The sequence below is a fragment of the Balaenoptera musculus genome, chromosome 4 (assembly GCF_009873245.2).
Source record: "Balaenoptera musculus isolate JJ_BM4_2016_0621 chromosome 4, mBalMus1.pri.v3, whole genome shotgun sequence".
NCBI lineage: Eukaryota > Metazoa > Chordata > Mammalia > Artiodactyla > Balaenopteridae > Balaenoptera > Balaenoptera musculus.
The window spans coordinates 22,976,825-23,002,255 of record NC_045788.1 but is presented as its reverse complement, the minus strand read 5'-3'; the positions used below and the strand labels follow the sequence as shown (position 1 = coordinate 23,002,255).

Genomic DNA, 25,431 nt, shown 5'->3' with positions numbered 1-25,431 from the left:
GATAAACATTCTCTCATCTAGGAGCTAATTAGGTGGTGGTGAATGGTTACATGTTATTGCTAGTGAGTAGGGTCTTTGTTCATGGTCTTGCATCCCTCTTGCTTCCTGCTGGGATGACACACAGTAAGATAAATATGGCTGCAGCTGGAGTGGAGCCCAGCCATGAATGAAGCCTTGAGTTGTCAAGGAGACTGTGCAGACCCAGGGTCTGTAGAGGGCACCAACTGAGTGTTATTGGTGAAACTACCAGAGGCTGGTGAGGACCCTGTAGAAGTTCTCTATGGATCGAGCCTGCTGAGCCAAGAGAAAATCCCCTCAGATGTGGAGAAGAAAAAGCTGGGCCTCCCCACTCCTGGGAGAACCTGATAACAGTGGACGTCAGTACTGATTGGTCTGAATTGCTCCTCTTCCAGGCTAAATGGAGAGGCCTAATCTTTCTCATACTTTGAGAAACCCGAGAGCCAAGGGTATTCATTCCCTTACCTCTCACTGCCTGCCAACCCCATAAGCCTGACCTGAAGGAGAGCACAAAGCATTCAAGAACATACAGTACCTTGAAGGAGGCTGAGCAAGTTTGATAAAGCACAACAGGTGGCTCCCACAGAGGCAGATGTCATGGAGGAAACAGAAGATTAAAATAACAACAACAGTGGGCTTCCCTGGTGGCACAGTGGTTAAGAATCCGCCTGCCAATGCAGGGGACACGGGTTCGATCCCTGGTCCAGGAAGATCCCACATGCCACAGAGTAGCTAAGCCCGTGCGCCACAACTACGGAGGCTGCACTCCACAACAAGAGAAGCCACTGCAATGAGAAGCCCACGCACCGCAATGAAGAGTAGCCCCTGCTCGCCGCAACTAGAGAAAGCCCGTGCGCAGCAACGAAGACCCAACACAGCCAAAAATAAATAAATATATAAACTTATTAAAAAAAAATAACAACAACAAAAATAAAACAGTAAATGGATAAAAGAAAATATTGCAAAGAAATGTTGGGAACACATAAAGAATTTCAAAGGACAAAAACCGTGATATATAATATGTAAAGAAATTAATAAAATGTAAAATGGACAGTGCTGAAAACCCAAGTAGGGATCAGGAAGAATTTAACAACAAAAAGGAAAAAAACAGAAAATAAAGCTGAAAGGTAAGAGATATAGAGGAAAGATCAGAGGAAAAAAATATGTGACTAATGGTCTCTTTTCTGGAATATGAAAATGGAATTATGAAAATGTGAAAATTGAAGAGAGAATTGAAAATAAATGTCCCTGAGCTGAAGAAAGACCTAAGTTTTCAGAGTGAAATGGCTTTACCAAGTTTAAAAAAGTCGCACACTAAGACAGTCATATGTAGATGAATTGTCTGAATCCCAAGAATGAAGAAAAGAGTCGAGACAGGAAGAATAGTTGATTTATAAAGAGAAGAGAATCGGACCGGCCAGGAAGTTAGTTGTAAAATGTGGAAAGTGGAACAACATCTACCCATTACAGAGAAAAAAGAACAGGGAGCCAATATTCCAGGGTCCGGCTTAGACGTCATTCAGATTAAGTGCAAAAGGCACATTTTTTGGCCACGTAGTATATACTTTCTGAAGAAATTACCCAGAAGGAGCTAGAACAAAGATCTCAAAATGGAGAAAGCAAAGGATACAAATAAAGTGTTTTCCAAATAAAAATATATTTTTTTCCTGGTAGTAGGCTAGACTTCTCTTTGTTCTATTTTATTTGAGCTGCTCTTATACCAAACTGATTTAAGTTTTCTTACTGTAATGTAAACACTTTATTTCCATACATTAAGAACATAGTTTTGGATATCCTTTTAGGAGATTGAAATGATCTTAACACTAAAAAGAGCCCCTGATGGGCTTCCCTGGTGGCGCAGCGGTTGAGAATCTGCCTGCTAATGCAGGGGACACGGGTTCGAGCCCTGGTCCGGGAAGATCCCACATGCCGCAGAGCAACTAGGCCCGTGAGCCACAATTACTGAGCCTGCGCGTCTGGAGCTTGTGCTCCGCAACAAGAGAGGCCACGACAGTGAGAGGCCCGCGCACCGCGATGAAGAGCGGCCCCCGCTTGCCGCAACTAGAGAAAGCCCTTGCACAGAAACGAAGACCCAACACAGCCAAAAATAAATATAAATAAATAAAAATTAAAAAAAAAAAAGAGCCCCTGATTAAGCTGGGCTTAAAGATTTTATGTGTGTGCGTGCTTGCTCTACAAAAGAAAGTAATGTTCCTGTCCAATGTTTCAAAATGGTATTCTTTTTTTTTTCCTTCCCATAAATGCTTTTAATTCTGTGATGTGTAATTTATGGGGCAAATTGTTGGTCAAGAACAGACAACAGAGTGTACATCTTTTCTGCTCTTCATTCTTCTTCTGGTTCATTTATGTTTTTATTTCAAGTCTGTGTAAATCCCTTTTCACACACACACACACACACACACACACACGCACGCACAGAACCAAATCCTTTTCTCAGTGCCATACTTAGACAGGCAAGAGTGGAACATCTCAGCCTGTTATGTAATACAGTTAGAAATGAATAGTAAAAACAGTATTTAAGTGGTACGTAGCCACATGGAAATTTGAAATGTCTTTTCTTAAGTAGCATAGGGCCAAGGAATACATTTGAAACACAATTTAATAGTGTCCAGAAAATAAAGAAAATGACTATAATTCTGTAAAAATCAGTAGTTATATGAAAATGATGAATGCTTATTAATATGCAAATAAGGAGAAGCATTTTAAATTTCCAGGCCAAAAATGATAAAGGTATGCAAATCATAAAAGGTAGATTGATAAACTAAATCTCTTTTAAACATATCTAAGTTACCCTATATATGTTTCAGTGAGTATATATACGTATATGTGGGGGGGTGGAGAAAGAGAGAAGAGAAAATGAGAACTGTTTTAACATTTTGTTTTGAAATAATTTCAAACTTGTAAAAATAGTACAAAAATTCTTGTGTACCCTTTATCCCAGATTTGCCATGTTTCAATATTTTGCCATAATTGCTTTACCTATCTATCTATTATCCACCCATCCATCCATCCAATATGCTATAGGATAGATAAATATCTATATAATTTTGTGAGCTCTTTGATAATAGATTGCATGTATCTTACTTCTTTCCCTGTAGTATTTCACTATGTATTTCCTAAGAACAAGAATATTCTCTCACATAGCTAAAGTATGGTTATTAACTTCAGAAAATTTAACAGTGGCTACAGTACTTTCATCAGATTTATAATCTATATTCCAATTTTGTCAGATGTCTCAATCCTGTCCTTCATGGCAGTTTTTTTCTAATACAGGATCCAGTTCAGGATTGCTTATTGTATAATTTCCTTTAATCTAGAACAGTTTCATCCACTTTTCTGTTTCTCATACCATTGACATTTTTGAAGAATATAAGTCAGTTATTTTATAGAATGTCCCTCAATTTGGGTGTTTCATGTCTAGATCCAGGTTATATAGTTTGGACTGAAATTATACATAAGTGATAATGTGTCTTTCTCAGAATACATACCTGGAGATGCAAAGTGCCTCTTACTCCTGTTTTGGTTCTGTCAGTTTTGTTCAAGTGCATAAGATATTTTCTGATTTCTCCATTGTATAATTACCATTTTTTTGTAATAAATAATATGTGGTGAGATACTTTGAGATTAGCTAGATACCCCTTTTCTCACCAAACTTCCCCCATCCCCTAAATTTAGCTTTCATTGATGATTCCTACCTGGATCAGTCTTCACTCTGATGGTTGCACAATGGTATTTTCTAACTCCATTTTTCCCTCTGTTTATTAGTTAGCATTCTGTTATATAAGGAAGAGCTTTCCCTTCTCCTCTGTTAATTTATTATTGGTATAAACTCATGGTTTCTTATTTTATTCAGCAGGTTATAATTTTTACAGTTCTTATTTGTTTATTTTTTTTCATGCTCAAATAGCCCCAGATTTGGCCAGTGAAAACCTCCTCAGACTGGCTTCTATGTCTTTGAAGTGTCTATCTGTATTATTTTTGAGCACTTTCTTAATTTCTGGCACAAGATGGTTTTAAGCTCATCTTGTGTTTTTTGTATCCCTGCCCTGGAATTAGCCACTTTTCCAATGAGCCCTGCCTCCTTTTAGTGGGAAATGGTATTTAAAAACAATGAGGCACTTCCCTGGTGTGCAGTGGTTGAGAATCTGCCTGCTGATGCAGGGGACACGGGTTTAAGCCCTGATCCAGGAAGATCCCACATGCCGCGGAGCAACTAAGCCCATGCGCCGCAACTATTGAGCCTGCTCTCTAGAGCCCGCGAGCCACAACTACTGAGCCCGCGTGCCACAACTACTGAAGCCCGTGCGCCTAGAGCCCAAACTCTGCAACAAGAGAAGCTCCTGCAATGTGAAGCCCGTGCACCGCAATGAAGAGTAGCCCCCGCTCACTGCAGCTAGAGAAAGCCCACACTCAGCAACTAAGACCCAACAACGAAGACCCAATGCAGCCAAAAATAAATACATAAATAAATAAATTTATTAAAAAAAAGAAAAACAATGACTGGGGGAATTCCCTGGCGGTCCAGTGGTTAGGACTCCGTACTTTTACTGCCGAGGGCTCGGGTTCAATCCCTGGCTGGGGAACTAAGATCCCACAAGCTATGTGGTGCAGCCAATAAATAAATGTACAATTTGATAAATTTAAAAAAATTAAAAATTAAAAAACATATAAGAACAATGACTGCAGTGCCTTTGTAGCAGAGGTGGAAATGTGTGTGTGTGTGAGAAGGGTCCCTGTTCTATATTTTTGTCTCCCTTTTTTCCATGTCAAGAACCCTGGCTCCCAACAACATTACTATTATGTACTTATTTGCTCAATCTTAAAATATACACCAAAGAGTTTGAGTTACTAGACCCATACCACTCCAACAAACAATGTTCAAGGGTTTTTTTTTCTTTATATTAAGGGTATATGGTCCAAGCATGCTATTCAAATTACCTGGATTAATTCTTTTTCTTCTCCCTTCGGTGAGTTTATTAATTTGAAAAGAACTGGGTTCATTTGTTTCTGTTACCATTCATTTTTAGTTTTTTACCCTCTGCATCCTTTTTAAAAACATCTTTTTAATGTGGAATTTTAACATGACTTCCAAGTCAAGTTCATAAAAGAAGGAGCAGTTGACACCCTCTCCTCTCCCTTCACCCTGTCTTCCTACCTCTTGTAGATAATCACTACATTTGTTTTATCCTTCCTATTTGTTTTTGCAAAAACATGAAGATACAATGTTTTTTCTCTCTCATTCAGGTAGAATGAAAAAACATTCAAAAAACAAAAAAACAGAATCTTTTCCCCACTCTCTGTCCTGTGGAGACCCCTGACTCCCACTCCTCAGACCAAAAAGAGGGGACTTCTTCAGAAGCTCTTCATATTTGTACCTGGTGTACAGACCCAAGTTTCAGGTTTCAGGCTGTCCCTGATTCCAGGACAGGAGATATCAGAGAAAATAAAAAACAGGAAACTCACTGCTGGTTTGGTGGTACTCAGAGTTCCTTGGTTGGACAGCTAGCTTATTCTTTTGAGTCCTCAGATAGCTTTTTTGTGTATTCCATTCAGGATTCTTAGTTGCATTCACTGGGAGAGACAGAGTGAAGTCTGCCTACTCCACAGGACTTTCCATTAATCAGCTCATTTGTGAGCATTTTAGGTAGAAGATTATTTGGAGAAATTCTTCAAGCAAGGGCAGAACAACCAGTAAAGAATGTGGACAAACTAGATTTTTTTCCCCCTGTTTCTTTGTCTGTTGCCAAAAACTTTCCTCAAACCAGCCATCTAGTATGTTTTCCACATCTTGGTTGAAAAATTTAGACATTTGGACATGATTTCTTCAAAGTATAGATTTTAAGAGCAGTGTTTTCTTCTTAACATATTAGTTTTTGAAGTGCTGTCTATTTTGATGTGTTATTGGACATTTTGAACAAATGAATGTAACTTATGAATCTGATAACTGTCATTTTGAGTAAAATTTGTAATAATTATTGAGCGATCCTCATTAACCATTGTTTCATCATAGGTGTTCCTTAAACGTCTTGTCTTTAATCAATTCTTCATTATAAGAATAACAAAACATATAAGAAAATAAAACCAACTTCAGTATTACTGTATAAGGCCAGCAATATTTATTATGACCAATTCCTGATCTTTTGCATCTGATCTATGCTGTCAGTCTCACATGCTTATTCAGGAGTCACATTACAAACAAGGGTACCCAAATGGCCAATGAAAAGGATTTCAACTTCATTAGTCAACAGAGAAATACAAAAGCAAGCTATTGTGCAATACCGCCAAACAGTGAAAATGAAAACCATAGACAGTATCAATTGTTAACAAGAATATGGGATAACTGGAACTCTCATATGCCTGGCAAGAGCCTTAAATTGGTAAAACCACGCTGGAAAATGATTCAGCAATATCTGCTAAAGCTAATCCTAAATGTGAAGATCCTAGGACCAGCAATTCCATCCCTTGGTATATAGCAAACAGAAATATATACATATATACATATGCTTACCAAAAAGAAGGTACATGAGTGTTCAAAGTGGCCTATTTATATTAGCCCAAAACTGGAAACTACCCATATGCATATCAGCTGTAGAATAGTTGAATGGATTGTGTATGGTGAGAATGGAATACTATACAGGCATGAGAATGAATGAAGTACAACTACTTATAACAAAAGGAATCTAACAAACATGATGTTGAACAAAAGAAGTTGGTATCTTGACCTAGGTGTTGGTTTCCTGGGTGTATTCACGCTGTGAAAATTCATCCAGCTGTACACTTAGCATTTGTGCATATTCCTATATGTATACTTCAATAAAAAAGTATACTAAATAAATTAGATCTTGATTTTTTGTTTGTTTTATAAAGATTGACTTTTAGTGTATCTGTGTGTTACTGGCCCTTTACTGAACTCCTTAGATGGAATAGTTTTTCAGTTGACTCTCTTGGTTGTTATAGGTAGATGATCTTTTCATCAGAAAACTAGAATGGGTGTAATCTTTAGGAGAATAAAGTTTTTAATGCCAAAAAACACATAGAATTGATTCTTAAACAGCCCAATTATCTTTAAAGGAAAAAAGTAAGGCCTGCTACATCCAGAGCCCATCTAAGAGGGTCTTCTGTCTCCCTTGTCCTTTCCATGGGCCATAAACCTCTGCAGTGGGAGAACCCAGATAGCACTAGAGCAGATTGCCTTTGTGTTGACCCTTTTAAGTGAGCGACCTCTCACATTATATTCGTAATAAATGCTGATGCAGGTGAATACTAGTCATATAACATAATTCTGTTTGTCCCTCCCCAACCCCTTCGTTTTGTCTTAGGGTTTTGTTGTTGTTTGTTTGTTTGTTTTTGTTTTTGCAGATCTGTTCACAGATGCTGCTGAAACTGAAAAAATGGCCAAAAGTTTGGAAGATTCTGAAGGAGTTTATTTTGTTCCATCTTTTAGTGGATTGCAGGTATTTTTTTTTTTAAGTTAATGGCAATTACAAACATTTCCCTCTTCATACTCACACCTAATATTATCTATCTGAAAATGTGGGCACTGAACAGAACTGAGGTGAAAGGTACTTTCTGGGGCTGAGAAGTTGTGTTTTGACCTAGCGTGAATTCCACGAGAGGGCAGGGCAGATTCTGCTGGCTTCTGCTCAGAACTCCATCTCTGTGAAAACTAAAAGTTGGCAGGTTTATTATGGAACTTTGACATAAGACCTATGGTTACTTTATCATGACCAAAAATAGCCATTTCCCAGTGGGGGAAAATAGATCAGCATTCTTTAGTTAGAGGAGGTGTACCATTGAGAATTAGAAAAATAATGTTAAGGTATATATTATACCTTATTTTTTTCAGTTGTTTATAAGTTTCATTAATTTCTTTTTTTTTTTTTTTTGGCTGCATCGGGTCTTTGTTGCTGCGTGCAGGCTTTCTCTAGTTGCGGCAAGTGGGGACTACGCTTTGTTGTGGTGCATGGGCTTCGCATTGCCGTGGCTTCTCTTGTTGCGGGTCATCTAGGCGCGCGGGCTTCAGTAGTTGCAGCACGCAGGCTCAGTGGTTGTGGCACGTGGGCTCAGTAGTTGTGGTGTGTGGGCTCTAGGGTGTGCGGGCTTCAGTAGCTGTGACGCACGGGCTCAGTAGTTGTGACTTGCGGGCTGTAGAGCGCGGGCTCAGTAGTTGTGACGCACGGGCTTAGTTGCTCTGCGGCATATGGGATCTTCCCAGACCAGGGATCAAACCCGTGTCCCCTGCATTGGCAGGTGGATTCTTAACCACTGTGCCATCAGACAAGTCCCTAACGTTTTAAAAAAAAATCAGAATTTCTTTTGGTTAACTGTTATGACGTGGGATGTTGGTTACCTTGCCTAACTAAAAAGTGAACTCAGTAAAATACTTGATTTTGTAATATTTAACTTCATATTTAATTGAAAGATCTGTTGATACTACCTTTAATTTTAGCATAGTGTTACAAAGACTTTTAAAAACTGTTTTCAAGTATATTATTATAAACAAAATTCCTTTTTGGGGGGATAATTAGTCCTTTAATACTCCTCTAAATATTTTTTTCTTTCAAAAAATAAAAATTTCCCTTTCTTCTAGTCCATCCATACTCAAGCAATCAGTTACAAAAAATCCAAAATTTAAAAGTTTGGATAATATAATGTAGAACCTGGTGAAAGGGAGTTAGATCAGGGTGGTTTTAAATCCCTAAAAATACCATATTTTATAACTAGATTTTTAAATGAGCATTATTTTAATATCTGTAATAATTTCCTTCTATATACTTTATCATAAAGGGCTAAAAGTTTATAAACTGCATAAAGAGATTGCATTGCATCCTCTTCAGGGTGATGTGAGGCACGTAAATAGCATCCATGATAGGACAGGTAATGAAGAATATTTGTCTGATTGAGGTTTAAGGAGGAAGGTTGGATGAATAGTTGTCATCAGCAAAGGGAGGGTTTAATTAGGTTACTGTGGATTCTTCCCTTTATGAAAAATGTGCTGGGGGACCTAGTTGTGACTCTATCTTGGCAACTCTAACTTCTCCACCAGTTCGTATGCCTGTAAAAATAATGTAAACTATGTGATTAAAAAAACCAAAGTATTGCTAAAGTCCAAAAGATTAGACAACACTATCACAGATGTGATTTTAATTTCATGTTGCTAACAAAATGTCCCTGTCCTGCCATGATTGCAACCTGGCAATATGTTGAAGTGGGTGGGGTGGGGTAGGACCGCAGGCTAGTTATTTCCTGATGTAAAATGAAACTCTTAATTGGAAACCAAAAGTTAATTCAAACAACAATAGTGTGTTGATACTAAGCTGTTCAGAAAATAGTGGGGAGATCACCTGTAAGTTGCCAACATCAACAACTAGAGAAAATGCGGGCTGGGAGAATGGAAGGAAGGAAGGGTCAAGTATCTGTGATACTGCCTTTAATTTTAGAATATTGTTACAGCTGCGGGTAATGGGGGGCAGGATATTGAAGGCTCCTAATAGCCTCAGGGTCATCAGCTGAGAAAGGGGCGTTGGAGGAACTTCGAGGACAGGGGAAACTTGTGGGGCAGCCACTTTAGGGAATGGGCTGGAGCATAGGGCTGTACACAGAGTGGCGTCAATTGGTGTGGCCACTGTGGCTTTGTCTAGGTTTGGGGAGGGGCATGCTAGAGCAGAGCATCCCTCACAGGTATCGGAGGCAAGAATCAGTGGTCATCTACCTGGCGTTAAAGTTACTGTGATGTTGGCCATACATAGGAGGATGGGCAGGACCGTGAGCCAAGTGCCAGTCTTCAGTGGATGAGGAGTCACGCTTCAGTGAAGGTTCTTGGGTTTGCAAGGAACAGGCTTGGTTGAGCACCTCCCTCTCTTCGCCTGCCCGCCCAAGAGGAGCTGGCTGTCCACACACTCCTGAGCACCAGGATTGGGAAGGAGTTGGCAACTGACTTAGCAGTTCTCAGCGTTCTTCTCTGTGGTTTCTGCCTCTCTGTGGCTCTGCTTTCCCCTTCTCCTTACCAGCTTTGCTCTGTACCCTTTCTTCCTCATAGCTTCTGTTTACTTGTCATTCTTTTCCTTATACTTTCTGCCTTTTCACAATTTGGATATAAACACAACAACCTTTTGCCATCTTGCGCATCCTTTTCGCGTCAGTTCCCTCTGAAGTGCTTCCTCGTTCAGATTCCAGGGGAAGGAATCTGATTGGGCCACCTTGTCTTTTCAAGCCTTGGGCAGACTTGTGCTCACCCCCTGCAGTTGTGGTGGCAGCAGTAGGACTAGGGCATGCAACATGGCCGCTTTAGACAAGGATTCAAGCAGTTTGCTGAGAACCCCTTCCCCTGTAATTCCCCCTCTAGTTCTGTGAGTGACTGGGATATCTGAGCCATGGAAAGGTAAAGGGATATAGAGCACGACATTGATGCGGACCTAAGCAAACACGGGGGAGGCGACGTGTCTGCTGACAGCAGATGCATGGTGGCGGACGGTGGTCATGGGAGGCTAGAACAGTCCTTCTGGTCCTTGTGTATGGAAGCCTGTGGACCTGCCATTGCATAGCTGCAGCTGAAGCCATTTGCCCAGCACAGAGCCAGGCTCGTTATAGCAACCAACCACAAAATCAGTGGAAGGCACGTCTCAGAGTTGTTTAAGGGTTAGAGGAGTTTATTTACAACAGAAGGAAAAGTTGAAAAGACATAGTAAAAGAGTTATGAAGAAAGTGAGTAATAGTGGGAAGGCTTTGAGTAAGAAATGACAATTAAAAATTACAGTGGCAGCTAACCTGTGAATACTCGCTATGTCTCAGGCACTGTCCTAAATTCATTACATACGTCGTCTCATTTAATCCTCAGTCACTCAACAAGGTAGAAGATACTCTTATCATCCCATTCTGAAGCTGAGGAAGCTGAGGTTTGGAGCTGTTCTATCACTTGGGCAGTGTCACACAGCTAGTGAGTGACAGAGCTGGCTTTAGGACTCCGGAGTCCAGGTTCTTAACCGCTCTGCTGTTTCCTGGGAGAGCATAAAATATTCTGACAACAGGAATACATAACTGGAGCCAGAGGAACTTACTTTTAGGGTCTAGGTTGACAAGGACAAGAGGCATGGTGGCCTTAACCATTGTGCAAGTCCGCAGCAGATTAGGCTGAGGTTCCAGTGGGGACAAGGGCCTGCAGGTAGTCTGTGCCCCGGGCAGGAGTCTGCTGGTTTTGCTTAGAGAGCCACACACAACTTTGCTGAGTCCTGCTGTTCTGGAAAGCTCACTTGATGGGCCTGGCGGTGATAGATTGGAGGTGTGGCTGGAGGCTGTCTGCCCTGGCAAGATGTGACCAGGCCCTTAAAAGTACCTTGCCAGTGTTTTTCCTACTTTATCATCCCAAAGAGAGACTCAGTTGGACTAACAAATGCAGGGACACTGTAACCTATTAAGAAATTTTTAGGTTTCTATGGAATTTATAACCCCTTAAGTTGGCCTATTACTAACGGTAAATTTTGTTCATACCTATTTGTACAAAAGTGATTTCAGGCCAATTATACCAGGATTTTATGTGATATATTGGAAGAAGTAACTTTTACGCAGAAAAAAACCATAGCAAGGGAATTCCCTGGCAGTCCAATGGTTAGGACTCGGCTCTTTCACTGCCGGGGCCCAGGTTCCATCCTTGGTCGGGACCTGAGATCTTGCAAGGCACGCGGCACAGCCAAAAAAGACACAAAAAAACCCATCACATACTACTAGGGACTAACTGAACTGGCTGAGTCTGGCCCATCTTTGTCATACAGTATTATATCACTTGGTATATAGACCAGCTTTACTATATAACTTAGCTTTTACTGAGTGAATCACCAAAAGATTTTTTAATAAATTTGAAAAATTATCAAGATAAGATCACAAGGAGGAAAATCATGGCTATGATAAAGCTAAGATGTAATGTGGAATTTCTTCATTTAAGGCATTAGGAAAAGTATTATTTGTTCATGGATTCAACAAATGCGTATTGATCCCCTGTGTGGGGCTAGGTGCAGTGCTAGGCCCTGGATTCTTTACTGTTATTGCCTAATATCATAAATGACCCAGCCTAGGACTTCCCTGGTGGCGCAGTGGTTAAGAATCCGCCTGCCAATGCAGGGGACACAGGCTCGAGCCCTGGTCCGGGAAGATCCCACATGCCGTGGAGCAACTAAGCCCGGGCGCTACAACTACTGAGCCTGCGCTCTACAGCCCACGAGCCACAACTACTGAAGCCTGCGTGCCACAACTACTGAAGCCCGCACACCTAGAGCCCGTGCTCTGCAACAAGAGAAGCCACTGCAATAAGCCCATGTACCATGAGGAAGAGTAGCCCCTGCTCGCCTCAACTAGAGAAAGCCCGTGCGCAGCAAAGAAGACCCAATGCAGCCAAAAATAAATAAATAAAATATATAAATTAAAAGAAAAAACACTATTTAAGCTAAGAAATACAGTTTACTTTGAAAGTCTGACAAAATATTGGGTGTAAGTTATGACACTGGAAAACACATTTTTTTGCGTTGTAGTTTTTTTATCTTAAATCTAACTTAATATCCTCAAAAAACCACTCTACATAGTAAACCATTTCAGTGTAAACACTTTACAGTTGGAGAAAAGGGGAAATACTGGCATTGCTTTTCATTTTCCTCATCTATCAAGCTAAGCATTTCATAATCTGTTACTCTGGGCTTCAGTCCTTTTTCTTGGTACAGGTGCAAACAGAAGATCCAGCCCATAAGTCTAATGTCTGTGACTCGTCCTTGCTTAAATCCTATCAAAAGGTTATTTGAATAGTTAACATCATTTGGGGGCTATCATTTATGTTAAAACTATTTATCTCTAAATGAGCAGTCTTTTTTTTCTAACATGGCTATGTTTTTACTGTATAATATACCTTCAAGTCTATAGATATAATTTTGAGCAGTAATAATATATTCTTACTGTCTTTCACTTCAGGCTCCATTAAATGACCCCTGTGCATGTGCCTCTTTTATGGGTTTGAAGTCTTCCACCAATAAATACCACCTTGTACGAGCAATATTGGAGTCAATAGCTTTCAGGTACCAGAACCTGCCCGAAACTCCCCCCTCCCCATACAGTATTGCTATTTCCTTTTATTAATTTCTACTAAACTAAATTTTAAAATTTCTTAATTTTAACTGTTTATACCTTTAGTTTAATTCATACTGTATATGATATAATCTATTCTTATTACTAATTTTTTTGTATCTCTTTTTTTTCACATTTAATAGTACCAGTACCACTTAGATTTGATATCTGAAAATTGAACGATTTTTAAAATATCCAATTTATTAAGCATAAAAGATTCAAAATTTGGACTTTCAAAAGCTTTTATTTCCTTATTCATGAAGGAGAATTCTAACTAGTAATGCTTCTGTTATACTCAAAGATTGACTCATTATGTATATTTCCTTTGGTCTTTTTGTTACGGGGCAGGTGTAGCTCATTAAAATTAAGAACGCAGCTGTCATGAATGGAACAAATGGAACAGTTGTAATGTTTAAAGTAACATTTTCTCTGATTACAAAATCATTATTTTTATATTTGATTTCTATTAGATGCTATTTATGGTGTGTCATCCATACCTATTAAATGGATGCTTGCTTTAAATTTTTATTTGCAGGAATGGTAATAGATTAAATTTAGTTCTGAAATAAAAATTATGTTCTTTTGCATCACAGTGCAAAACAGAAGGCCCTGAACCTCTTGTTTACTTGACCATCTGTTATTGACGTCCAGTTAGCCTAATATATTTCTTTAATGTTTTCTTTTGCATATTTTATAAATATCATGTAAATAAAGCCACAGTTATTATTCTAGATTGGAAAAAACCAGAGAATTATTATGATATGAACTGCCTCTAAATAGTTTCCTTGTTTTTTTAACTAGAAACAAACAGTTATATGAGGTGATGCAGAAAGAGATCCACATTCCTGTAAGAAAAATCCGGTAGGTAAGCTTTGTTTCTAATAGATTTAATTAGAAATTAGAAGTTAAGTGGTAGCTGCTCTTGGCATTTTCATGATTATGATTATTCAGGATTTCAAAAAGAACTTATGCTTACCTTCTTTGCAACAAAATTCTTGGTCATAGGAATTTGGAGAGGAAGGAAAGCTAATTTTGGATTTAAGGAGAATATAACCCGATATGGAATCTGAGAGGATCTTAGCACCCATATGTGTATTATAAGAATCTTTAAACTTTAAAAATAAAATCAAGGATCTAAAAAAAAAATGTGTGGCTTTTTAAAAAAGAATTAATAATGTATTTATGCCTTTGTTACCGTAATTTATCTCCAACGTCTTTCTCCCCACAGAGCAGATGGAGGAGTTTGTAAGAACAGTTTTGTCATGCAGATGACTTCAGACCTGATTAACGAGACGATAGACAGACCCGTCCACGTTGATATGTCCTGCGTAGGTGCAGCTTCTCTAGCTGGCCTTGCTGTTGGTATGTGTGGGTTTTATAAAAACGAGAGCTGTCTTACAAAACCATTTCTTACAGATAACATTTCTCCTCCCAAATCACAAAATTATAGATAGAGAGGGTCTGGAAAGCCTTGGTGTCCATTAGACTCCATACACATATGCACATCACTCACAAAATACTCCCGTGATCTCTTCTGTGGGTGGGTCTGGTTGCACCTCTTCCATCCTTGGTGCTCTCCTTCAGTCAGAAGTATGAGGCCAGGAAAGCTAATTCTCAACTGCTCCGGTCTTTAGCAAGGGAATGTCTCTGGGTAAACTTTCTGATTAGATAAGCTTGTCTTTGGCATTAGAAACCACTCCACTCTTTCATTTAGTGAACATTTGTTGAGCACCTGCTACATGACAGTCGCTGCTGGGAATAATAGAGTTTAAATGATATAGTCCCTGCTATGGGAGTCTCCAGTGGGAGCAGTCAAGCAAGTCAACCCATTATTATTCTTGTGTGATAAGCCCAGCGAACAGCCACAGTGTCAAGCAATTGGTGTAGGCTTTCCCAGAGGCGACAATGTATAGTTCAATTTTGAAGGGGTTAGCAGACAACCAGGTGAGGAAAGAATAGAGGTGAGTGGTCCAGTAGAGAAGGCAGCTCGTGCAAAGGTACTGGCCCATTATGGTGCTGATAGGATGAGAGCAAGAGGGGAGGCTGGAGAGGTACATAGAGGTCCAGTCATGGTGGCCTCTTCATAAAGAGGAGTTTGGACTTGATCTTGAATGCACTGGAGAGCCACTGAACAATTTTAAGCAGAAGGGCATGGTTAGATCTACATTTGAACAAATCACTTTGGCAATTAGTGTTTTCACTAATTAGTTGGGAGGAGTAAAGAACAGACATGGGGAGGCCAATTAGAGGGCTCTTTAGGAGCAGGATGATGCCTTGGGACACTGGGAGTGTTTTCCTGTGTTCCTATATGGAAGGGAGGAGTGTTTGTACGAAACAGGATATCTTACACTTAAAAGTTTAGGCTATTATTTAGCAATTAAAGTTATGGACCCAAAAAGCATCAAATCTTGGTAAGTTCACCTTATACTTTATTCTACTAAAAATCTGTTAACTTTGAATAAAATGGGAACAATCACTTTCATTTGTTCATTGATTGGTGTTTGATTAATTCAAGTTGAAGAAAATAACCTCCCCTTAAATAGTCATTCCCGTTTACAAATTTAAGTTCCTTTGTATATTTCAACTCTTAAGTATAATATAGCTGATGTTATTTTTAGTAATTTCACATGACTAATTGAGCAAACTTAGAACTATAGCAAGGAAATTTCTCCAGTACTTAAACAACTCTTGAAAAATGAATAAATTAAGCTTATCATTACAGTAAGCCAAATGCTCATAAGCATTCCAATATTGTTTATAAAGTTAATCAAATTGATCTACACTTATCACCTTATAAAGCTAAATATGTCAAATTCTCTTGAACATTTAATACACTTCAAATAACAAACACATGCAAGTTATTCTTACACATAACATAGTGGCTTGAGTTGTATCTACTTCACTTTATCTGTATTTAATTTCAAAACTTTTCAATACAAAGATACTTCACTAACTACAGGGAGTAGTTTTACCTTCTCAGAAAATCTGAAATTTCTGGTTGGATTACTTCTCTCTCAGAAATATGAGACATGAAGGCTACGCAAATTCTCTGTATTTTCAAAATTCACCCAGAAACTGGGTCTGTTCAATACACGTTTAATAAAGTGACTTTTAAGAGTATGTATGCCGTTAAGTGTAAATAATAAATTCTGGAAGTAAGAATTTTAAGAACATAGTTATTTTCATGACTAGATATATCTAATTGTAGTATACTAATAAAAATTATTCTTAGCCTTTTAATAACTTCCATAAAATAATTAATATCTTTAAATATAGACAGTCTAAAACACTGACTTTGTAAATAGAATGTGACCTGATGGAAAATTTTAGAAGAAAGAATTTTATGTGTCAGCTTTATTGGTAAGAGAAAAATGTACTTCTTGAAGACTTGTCAACTGTGTTAATACTTCAGAGTAAGTGAGATGTACCAAGTTTATTAACAAGAGATCGCTACCATTTCAGACTATGTATGATCGTAGTTATAATATGTTTTCTTGCTGCTTTTTATTATAAATCACATGATACTCTTTGTAAAGAACAATATATGCCAGAACTACAAGATTATGTTGATGGGGGCTTCCCTGGTGGCGCAGTGGTTGGGAATCCGCCTGCCAATGCAGGGGACACGGGTTCGTGCCCCGGTCCAGGAAGATCCCGCATGCCGCGGAGCAACTAGGCCCGTGAGCCACAACTACTGAGCCTGCGCATCTGGAGCCTGTGCTCTGCAACGGGAGAGGCCACGACAGTGAGAGGCCCGCGCACCGCGATGAAGAGTGGCCCCCGCTTGCCGCAACTGGAGAAAGCCCTTGCACAGAAACGAAGACCCAACACAGCCAAAAATAAATAAATAAATTTATTAAAAAAAAAAAAAAGATTATCTTGAACTGGAATTTAAAAGCCTTGTATGAAATGCAATAGTTTGAAAAAGAACTATTTTTATAGTTCTTAAAGAACTATAAAATATGAGAACTATAGTTCTTAAAGAACTATTATATTTATTATATTAATCCCCAACTTTGAATTTTATGCATATCCTGAGGAGTTGCCTCTTACCTCAAGATATATGACAAAAAAAATCTTAACTTGGGGAATTCCCTGACGGTCCAGTGGTTAGGACTCTGTGCTTTCACTGCTGTGGGCCCGGGTTCGTTCCCTGGTCGGGGAACTAATATACTGCACAAGTTGCAGAGTGTCACCAAAAAAAAAAGAAAAACCTTAATTTATCATTGTTTTGCTTTGTTTTTTTTTAAATAAATTTATTTATTTATTTATTGTCTGCGTTGGGTCTTCGTTGCTGCACGTGGGCCTTCGCTAGTTGCGGTGAGCGGGGGTACACTTTGTTGCGGTGTGCAGGCTTCTCATTGCAGTGGCTTCTCTTGCTGTGGAGCGTGGGCTCTAGGCGCACGTGCTTCACTAGTTGTGGCACGTGGGCTCAGTAGTTGTGGCACACAGGCTTAGTTGCTCCACGACATGTGGGATCTTCCTGGACCAGAGCTTGAACCCGTGTCCCCTGCATTGGCAGGCGGACTCTTAACCACTGCACCACCAGGGAATCCCTATCATTGTTTTTTAAATTGTATAAAAAGAAAGTATACTATTTCTTACTTGGGTTGTTTTTTTTTTTTTCTTAAAAGCTAGTCATGAAATTAAATGATGGCAGGATGTGGTTGCTCTAGAAATGATTTGGTGCTGTTCCACACAGAAATAAAGCTGCTAGTTAGAAACCAAAAGATTTTTAAATCCTGATGTATTTATTCCCAGGGATAGTCAATCTAATCAAGCTCAAAGCAACAAAATATTTTGAATTGTGTTTTAAAGTAATAACTGTTCACCTGTGCACCAGTTCACATAGGTTTGTGGATAAACTTTATGGACTCATTATTTGCCTTCAAACTTGAGAGTAAATTTTTTCATCTATAGGGTTTTGGACTGACAAGGAGGAACTAAAGAAACTGAGGCAAAGTGAAATAGTTTTCAAGCCACAGAAGAAATGGCAAGAATATGAAAAGAATATGGGAAACTGGGTGAAAGCAGTGAAACGCTCCATGAATTGGTATAACAAGACATAGCACTAACGGAATGACTGAAACCACGCGTGGTTGGTTGTGTGATGTGCAGATGAGACAAAGCTCAGGGACAACAATACGACCACGACTGAGAGGAGAAGACTGGAGCCGAGCTCTGCAACCCGAGAGAAAAAGCACTGCTTTTTTGAAAACAAAACAAAACCCCTCATTGAAAAAAATTCTAAACCTTGGTAAGATTGTAAGGCAACAATACCTCAGAACTTTTAAATCTTCTGTTTTGTAGCAAATTCCCAAGGACGTTAGCCATTTCCAACCATGTTTTGACAGTCACGGGTCCTCCTCCTGTTTGTACTGGGCCAATATGAACATAATTGTTTACTATCTGAGTAAATAGTTCCGGGTCAAGCACCGTTCGTGTTTTGTTCCAAAATGATGTGAAAAGTGTTCCCTTAATTCTTTAAAATGAAGTGGGCTATTTGAAGTCCATATAGCTAAAAAGAAAGAATAACCAAGAAAATGTGGAATTTTGAAACATTAGTATTTTCTATTTAAAGCCATAATTGTTCAGTGTTGTATCCAAATATGAGCTCAATATGTCTCTCTTAGATAGGCTCATTTGGTAGTCAATTCTTTCCTTTACTGGGTTTAAAGACACTGCCTTAATTTTTCCTTGTTTAACCGAAATCTGAGCTTTCTTTATATATTGAAAAACACTGAAAAAAATCATTTTAGTCAATAAAACCAAAAAGCATATTGATTCATAAAGAATAGGAGAATACTTTCCTTCTCAGATAGGATTTCTTTCAAAAATTTCTGGGTAAAGTATAAAATCTCATTTTTTACAAAATACAGGTAGTATATATAAATCTTGCCTTTCTTCTCCTCTTCTCTATCCTTCTTACTTGTTGAGATGCTGGTGTAAACGTCTTTTATTTTTATTAAGTGCCTAGATGACAGAGCTTAATTTGAAGAAAGTGCCCTAATTTATTGGTGACTTAAGAATTGCCTTCATTGTGGTATTTTGCTTGTCCAGGTATCTTCCTTATTTTTGTCCAGTCTACTCATCTCTCTGAGATTTGTGCAGTGAGGTAGCTGACAGAGGGGATGGGAGTGTGGTCATGCTAGTGACTGCCCCTCGGCCACTGAGCCAGAGATCCACAGAGAGGAACAGCGAGAGCCCTACATTTTCAAACTCACTTGATAGAAACAAGGTAGAGTAAGGTAAGACGTAAGAGTTGCGAGTAGCTTCAGGCCGGATGTAAAATTGTCCTAAGGCAAGTTGACCACCTTCCAACATGTTCTCGTGTTATTTGCCCCTCCCTGTTTGTGGGCTAGGTTCCTTTTAGATTTGCAGCAATAATGTATTTATTTCCCTCTTGGTCAGGCTTTATCATATCACATAAAGTCCTACTGTTATAGAGCTCACTGTTAAATAATAATATAATTAAAGAAGTGACTGTTATAGGGAAGTTTGCTGTTACTATCATGTATGTCCATTTCAGAGACAGGTAATAGATATTAGACTTGGAAATATTTTTGTTAAGTCAAGATGTTTTGTTTACTGTAATAAGTCAGATCCCCTTATGTAGATAATATCTTACTCTTCTTTTCATTCTTTCTGTTATTCACATCCTTTTTTACAAAGCTTAGTGGCCAATTAAAAGCTTTCTTATCAAAGTCATATGAAAGCCACTCTGTTTTACTATTTCTTATAGAGTCTGCTTCTCAGTGGGTATGATGTCCATAGGAAGTAATTGTCTTTTTGTATTAGGATGTACTGAATTGTGATATTATTAATACCTAAACATTTGTTAGTTCATTCATTTTCCACATTGTTCTTTCTCATCATGAAACCACAAAATAAAGGAGAAATGTCTTTTAGATAATGTGGAAAAATAACTTTGAATATCTTTTTACTGGAATTGAGCATCTCCTCAAAAATGAGTGGCTAATTTTTTCTTCCATTAGTTTAGAAGTTAATCTTCTATTTTTAATATGTCTGGCCTTTTTTTTAGTAACACAGTTTACTAAATCTTTTGTCAGATTTGACCTAAATCAGAAACATGACCACATTTGCTTTTGTGGTTGTAGAAAGTGTTGATTATCAGAATCAATTGAGCAAACAATTGTCCTCTCAAGTTTATTTTTCATATGTATGCTAATAATTGAAGTTAAAAAAATTTCTATGCTAATATTTCTCAGCATGTTTTATTTCCTCACTATGGGTCTATCAGATAATTTTAGGAGATCTGTAGCTATCTTATCAAGGAGGAGAATCTTCCTGTACAATCCTTCCTAAAGTGGTACTAAATGCTTTTATACTATAGACTTACTGATTTTTAAATTTTTTTATATCCAACCATGACATGGTTTCTCAACCTCAGCATCATTGACATTTGAAGGCAGATAATTCTTTGTTTTGGGGTGCTATGTATTATAGGATGTTTACCAGATCCCTGACCTTTACCCACTGGCATCCATCTACTTAATGATGGCAAAATGTCTCCAAACATTGCTAAATGTCCCCTGGGAGACAAAATCACCCCCCAGTTGAGAACGAGTGATGTAGACTGTTGGAAGAAAACTGAAGACTCAGTGAATGTAGAGTGTCTATCGTAGTCCTTTTCTCTCTGCTTCATTTTTACCTTAAGGAATGGTTGTTAGCAAAAAGAAGTAGGAGTATCTTAAAATAAATAGCGTTTCTACTTTGCTGGTTAATGAGGTGGGGAAAAAATGTCATGTTGTAATTGTCTTCTGCTGTTTTTATCCACCTACCCTCACCCCCATGTCTGCATTCTCTGTGGTCTTAATGAGTGAGTTTATGACTTCAGTATGGGATTAATGTAGTCTCCAGATCATCTTTGATTTGATCTGCCTTTTTATTTCCTTTTCATCTCTGAACAAAGGAGATGATTGCTCTTTTATCTGCCTCTGCGCAAGCCTCCACCAAACTAGAAGTTCCCTGAAAGCAGAAAACATGTCTGCTTCCACAGAACTTAACTCTGTGCCTTCATATTTGTGGGATGAATTTTTACTTTGTGTTTGTAAGTGCAACTTTTTTTGCATATACATTTTGTCCTTGATGTTACATATGTTTATTGATAGGGAGCAGCTTCTATTTGTTACAGTAAAGTATGTTTTGTTGGATTAAGAAGGACTACTTTGTTATGAGAACTAGAATCCTCATACTGTTTATTTTAAAATTCTTTGTATGTTTATATATTTGCATATCTATTTGTGTAGAGATACACATATTAACTTTCGAAGGTACAACTGAAGCCTTTCTATTCACAGGTTTTGTGTATTTGACTGCAGATGACTCACAGATTGAATCTTAGGAACGCCAAACACTCTCATGTTAGAGGGAAGAAACTTCAGAAATACCCCCTTTTGCAAGGCACTTATACTGAGGACCAGTCTTTAATTAAAAAAATAATCTAGCACAGGAGTTTGGCAGTAATTTTAAAATTCTTTGAGGTGAGACATAGCTGGACCCTGGGGCTCCTCAACTTTAAGTGATTCTAATCATCCCAGAGATAGCCTAGAAGGCTTTAATCTATCCCAGAGGATTCTGAATCCCTTTGGGAAATTTATATCATGTTTCTCAATTAAAATTAAAAGCCCAAAACACACCCTGGATCTATCTGGTCCCAGAGTCCTCATCTTGCATACTCAAATCCAGGTCATCTGGTTCAAACCAGCCTAAAGGGGTAACTCCAAAGAAGTCAAATAGGCCATCAAGAATCACATTGTTTTTTAAATTTTGGATCCTCATAGCTGTAAATATTTTGGCACCAGCATCTATTGTGAGTCACTGGTTATTTTGTCACCATATTCCCATGGGACCTTTACCCCTAGAGGGATGCAGGAATGATCATGGGAATGGGAATGATAGAGGCAGGAACCTGCAGAATCAGATGTTTCTGAAATTCTCTGTTATTCTATTTCCATTGTCTTTCCCCCCACTTTACATTACATTTGGTTTATTAAAATAAAATGGGTGTGTCTGTATAGATATCTATATTGTGTAGAAAATAAATGATAAGGTTTCCAATTTAAATGAGCCATATCTTTACAAGAAACTGCCAAACTGTTTTCCAGAATAGCTGTACCATTTTACATTCCCACCAGCAATGTATGAGTGATCCACTTTCTCTACGTTCTCACCAGCATTTGATGTTGTCACCATTTTTTACTTTAGTCCGCTGTGGTGAGTGTGTGGTTTTCTCATTGTGGATTGAATTTGCATTTCCCTAATTAATAATGATGTTGAACATCTTTTCATGTGCTCTTTTGCGATCTGTTTGTCCTCTAGTGAAATGTCTGTCCATATCTTTTGTCCATTTGCTAATTGGGTTGTTTGCTAAAGGAGCCATATCCTTAAAGGAATATCCTTTTTAAAAACTTAAAAAAAAAAAAAATCAGTCCAGTGACTTAAGAAGTCATTAAGTAGCATTTTCAAATCCTTCTGGGCAAAATGTATATAGCATTTGAACATGACTTTGTAATGTACTGAGCAGAAAAGCTCTTGTATTTCTTGCATACTTATTATGTAGTGTGGTGTTAACACTGTATAATAGCAAAAAAGTTTCAAAGATACCTTTACTTAGAATGTTAAGTAAAGTGTACAAATACATGTTTTGTACATAGGTATCATAATCCTAAAAATATTTTTTATTTAAAATAAGCTGATTTGTGTAAGTATTTCAGAATGACTTTGTGGAAAATTAACTCAAAATTTTCCTATTTGTGCAAGACAGTTAATATAGATTCCACTTTGTATGCATCAGTAAATTTATAATTTTATTTCTCTGATGTTCTTTATGAATTTCATAGTTTTATTAAATGGTCATTGAGAACATCATAAATCATTGTTAAAATCTGTAGATAAAATCAAGGATGTAGAATAAAAGGAATCCTTTTTCATGTGTATGGGAATTTTCCTGTTACCTTTTTGTCTACTTTAACTTGTGGATTTATTTTTAAATTTTACCTGGAAATTCTTATTTAATACCATTTCCTGTTTCGGTTTCTGCACACTAAGAACGTCACAGAGAACTAAGCATATGTTAACTTCAGTTGTGACTCAAGATAAGTTTTGGCTTGTGTTTCCCTTTTAACTGGAAGAAGAAAAAAATGAGGCTTAATATGGTTAGAGAAGAAAGGTTTTCTGTAACCCTGCCTCTTTAGATCCTGTTTAGGCTTATTCTATATTCTGCATTCTTGCACAGAGGAAATTACTAGAGATGAGAGTTAATTCTTTGTAGTGGAAAAAAGATGATACAATCTATTGTGAAAATATACTGTATATATAAATGTTTAGAAAAATTTTAAATAACTGGAGGAAACATACTTTCAAACACTAATGTGACGGAATTAACCTAGCAGCTGTTAAAATCCATTCTGAAAATTATCATTAAAATTATTTGGGAAATTATAACGAAACAGTGAGTGATCTGTACATATTGTGTATTAAAGCCATTTTTTTTTAGTGTTTCTCTGTTCGTTGTTTCACATCCGCACACATAAATAGCGACATCCCGATGATGGCAGAGGATTCATTCAGACAATCTGGATTCCATTCCCTGACCGAAGGGGAGCCCATGGTTCATTCTGTAGTAGGAATTTTGAAGGATGATAAACATTCAATTATTTGAAGAAAGGAAGGGGTATGGTTTTGATTTTATTGTAGTTCAAAGTCATATTAGTCTAATGAGGAGGACAAGGAAGGGGCAGATATGTGGAGCTGACTTTTCTGAAATGTCTGTGACTATAAATTATATTAAATATTATAAAATTATTTTTAGGGAATTTGCTGGCGGGCCAGTGGTTAGGACTCCGTGCTTTCACTGCCAAGGGCCTGGGTTCGATCCCTGGTCAGGGAACTAAGATCCCACAAGCCGTGCAGCGTGGCCAAAAATATACATATATATATCTGTGTGTATATATGTATATATACATATATCTACATATATGTGTATATATATGTATATCTACATATATGTGTATATATCTGTATATATCTGTATATATATGTATATATGTGTATATATGTATATATATATATGTAAAGAATCTGGCTATGTAAAAGAAATTGTAGGAAAAAAATAAATGAGGGTGATAGGGACAAATAGTGGATTCTTTACTATTTAGAAACAACCCATTAGGATGTGGAGATTGTAAGGCAAATACCTTAGATTTGCTAAATTACCCCTCCCCCTTCCCCACCACTTGGGCAAGGTTATTAGCCACCAGATCCCAGGGAATTCTCATATTCTTTAACCCAGCCCACAGGGTTGTCCTGTCTCTCCCAGAAGGTCCTGTCTCTGTCAGCATCCCAGTTTCATCACCAAACTCTGTCAAGAACTTAGAAGAATTTGAAGTTTTTCTGTACTTGGAAGCTGATGAGTTAGCCTCCCACAGCTCCATGGATACTGGCAGCAGATATGAGACTCCTGGGTCAGAGACTAAAGACTTTATTACTCATGACATAGCAAACATCATAATCTTCATATTTGCATTGGTTTCCTTTGCCTCTTACTCCTGTGTGGATTGTTCGGGTTGATGCTGTGCACACAGTGGGTTTGCAGTACAGCTGAGCAATCTCGAGCTTAGGAAACTTGAGTCGTTTGTAATGGGCTGCAAGTAAGTGTGCCCGATGCTTGCTCCAGAGGAAATAATTTTTATTATATTGGACACGAAACAAAACTGCCCTCTACTCTGGAGGGAGACACTATCTCTATTTTACAACAGAGGCCTCAGTACCTCTGCTTACCAGACAAGCAGAAACAAGAAAGCCGTGTAGAATTGCCTGCCAACAATAAATTCATTATCTTGACTCTGGGAATAGTTTCATGGGTATATACATATGTCAAAACTCATCAAGTTACTCACTTTACGCATAGTTTATTGAGTGTCGGTTTCACCTTAATACAACAGGAGGGAACAAGTCTTGCTACTCAAATATGTTGTTGGGACCAGTAGCCTCCGTGTCACCAGAGTGCTTTTCAGAAGAGCAGAACTTTAGGCTTCATTCCAGATGTACTGAAACAGAATCTGTGTTTTAATAAGATCCACCAGTATTTAGGGTTTTTTTTAATTGAAATATAGTTGATTTCCAATATTTAGCTTTTTAGCTTTTTATTTTGAAATAATTTTAGACTTAAAGAGAAGTTGTAAAAGTAGTAAACAGAGTTCTCCTTTCCCCCAGCTTCTCCTAATTAACATGTCACTTACATAACCATAATATAACTACTCAAAA

General features: G+C 38.0%; 1 protein-coding gene across 4 annotated transcripts in view; it reads left to right on the top strand.

The window, feature by feature from the left end:
- The window catches only part of GK5 (glycerol kinase 5), an 87,677-nt gene extending 65,066 nt beyond the window's left edge, over positions 1-22,611 (top strand). For 3 of the 4 annotated variants that reach the window (XM_036850738.1, XM_036850736.1, XM_036850735.1), the window contains 5 exons: positions 7,399-7,493; positions 12,991-13,094; positions 13,945-14,004; positions 14,372-14,505; positions 18,064-22,611. In XM_036850738.1, the coding sequence (XP_036706633.1) occupies positions 7,399-7,493; positions 12,991-13,094; positions 13,945-14,004; positions 14,372-14,505; positions 18,064-18,212 (542 nt within the window). In that variant the 3' untranslated portion in view covers positions 18,213-22,611. Of the gene's footprint in view, positions 1-7,398; positions 7,494-12,990; positions 13,095-13,944; positions 14,009-14,371; positions 14,506-18,063 lie in introns of those variants that run through there. The other variant, XM_036850737.1, reaches the window with a different exon arrangement.
- Positions 22,612-25,431: the final 2,820 nt, after the last annotated feature.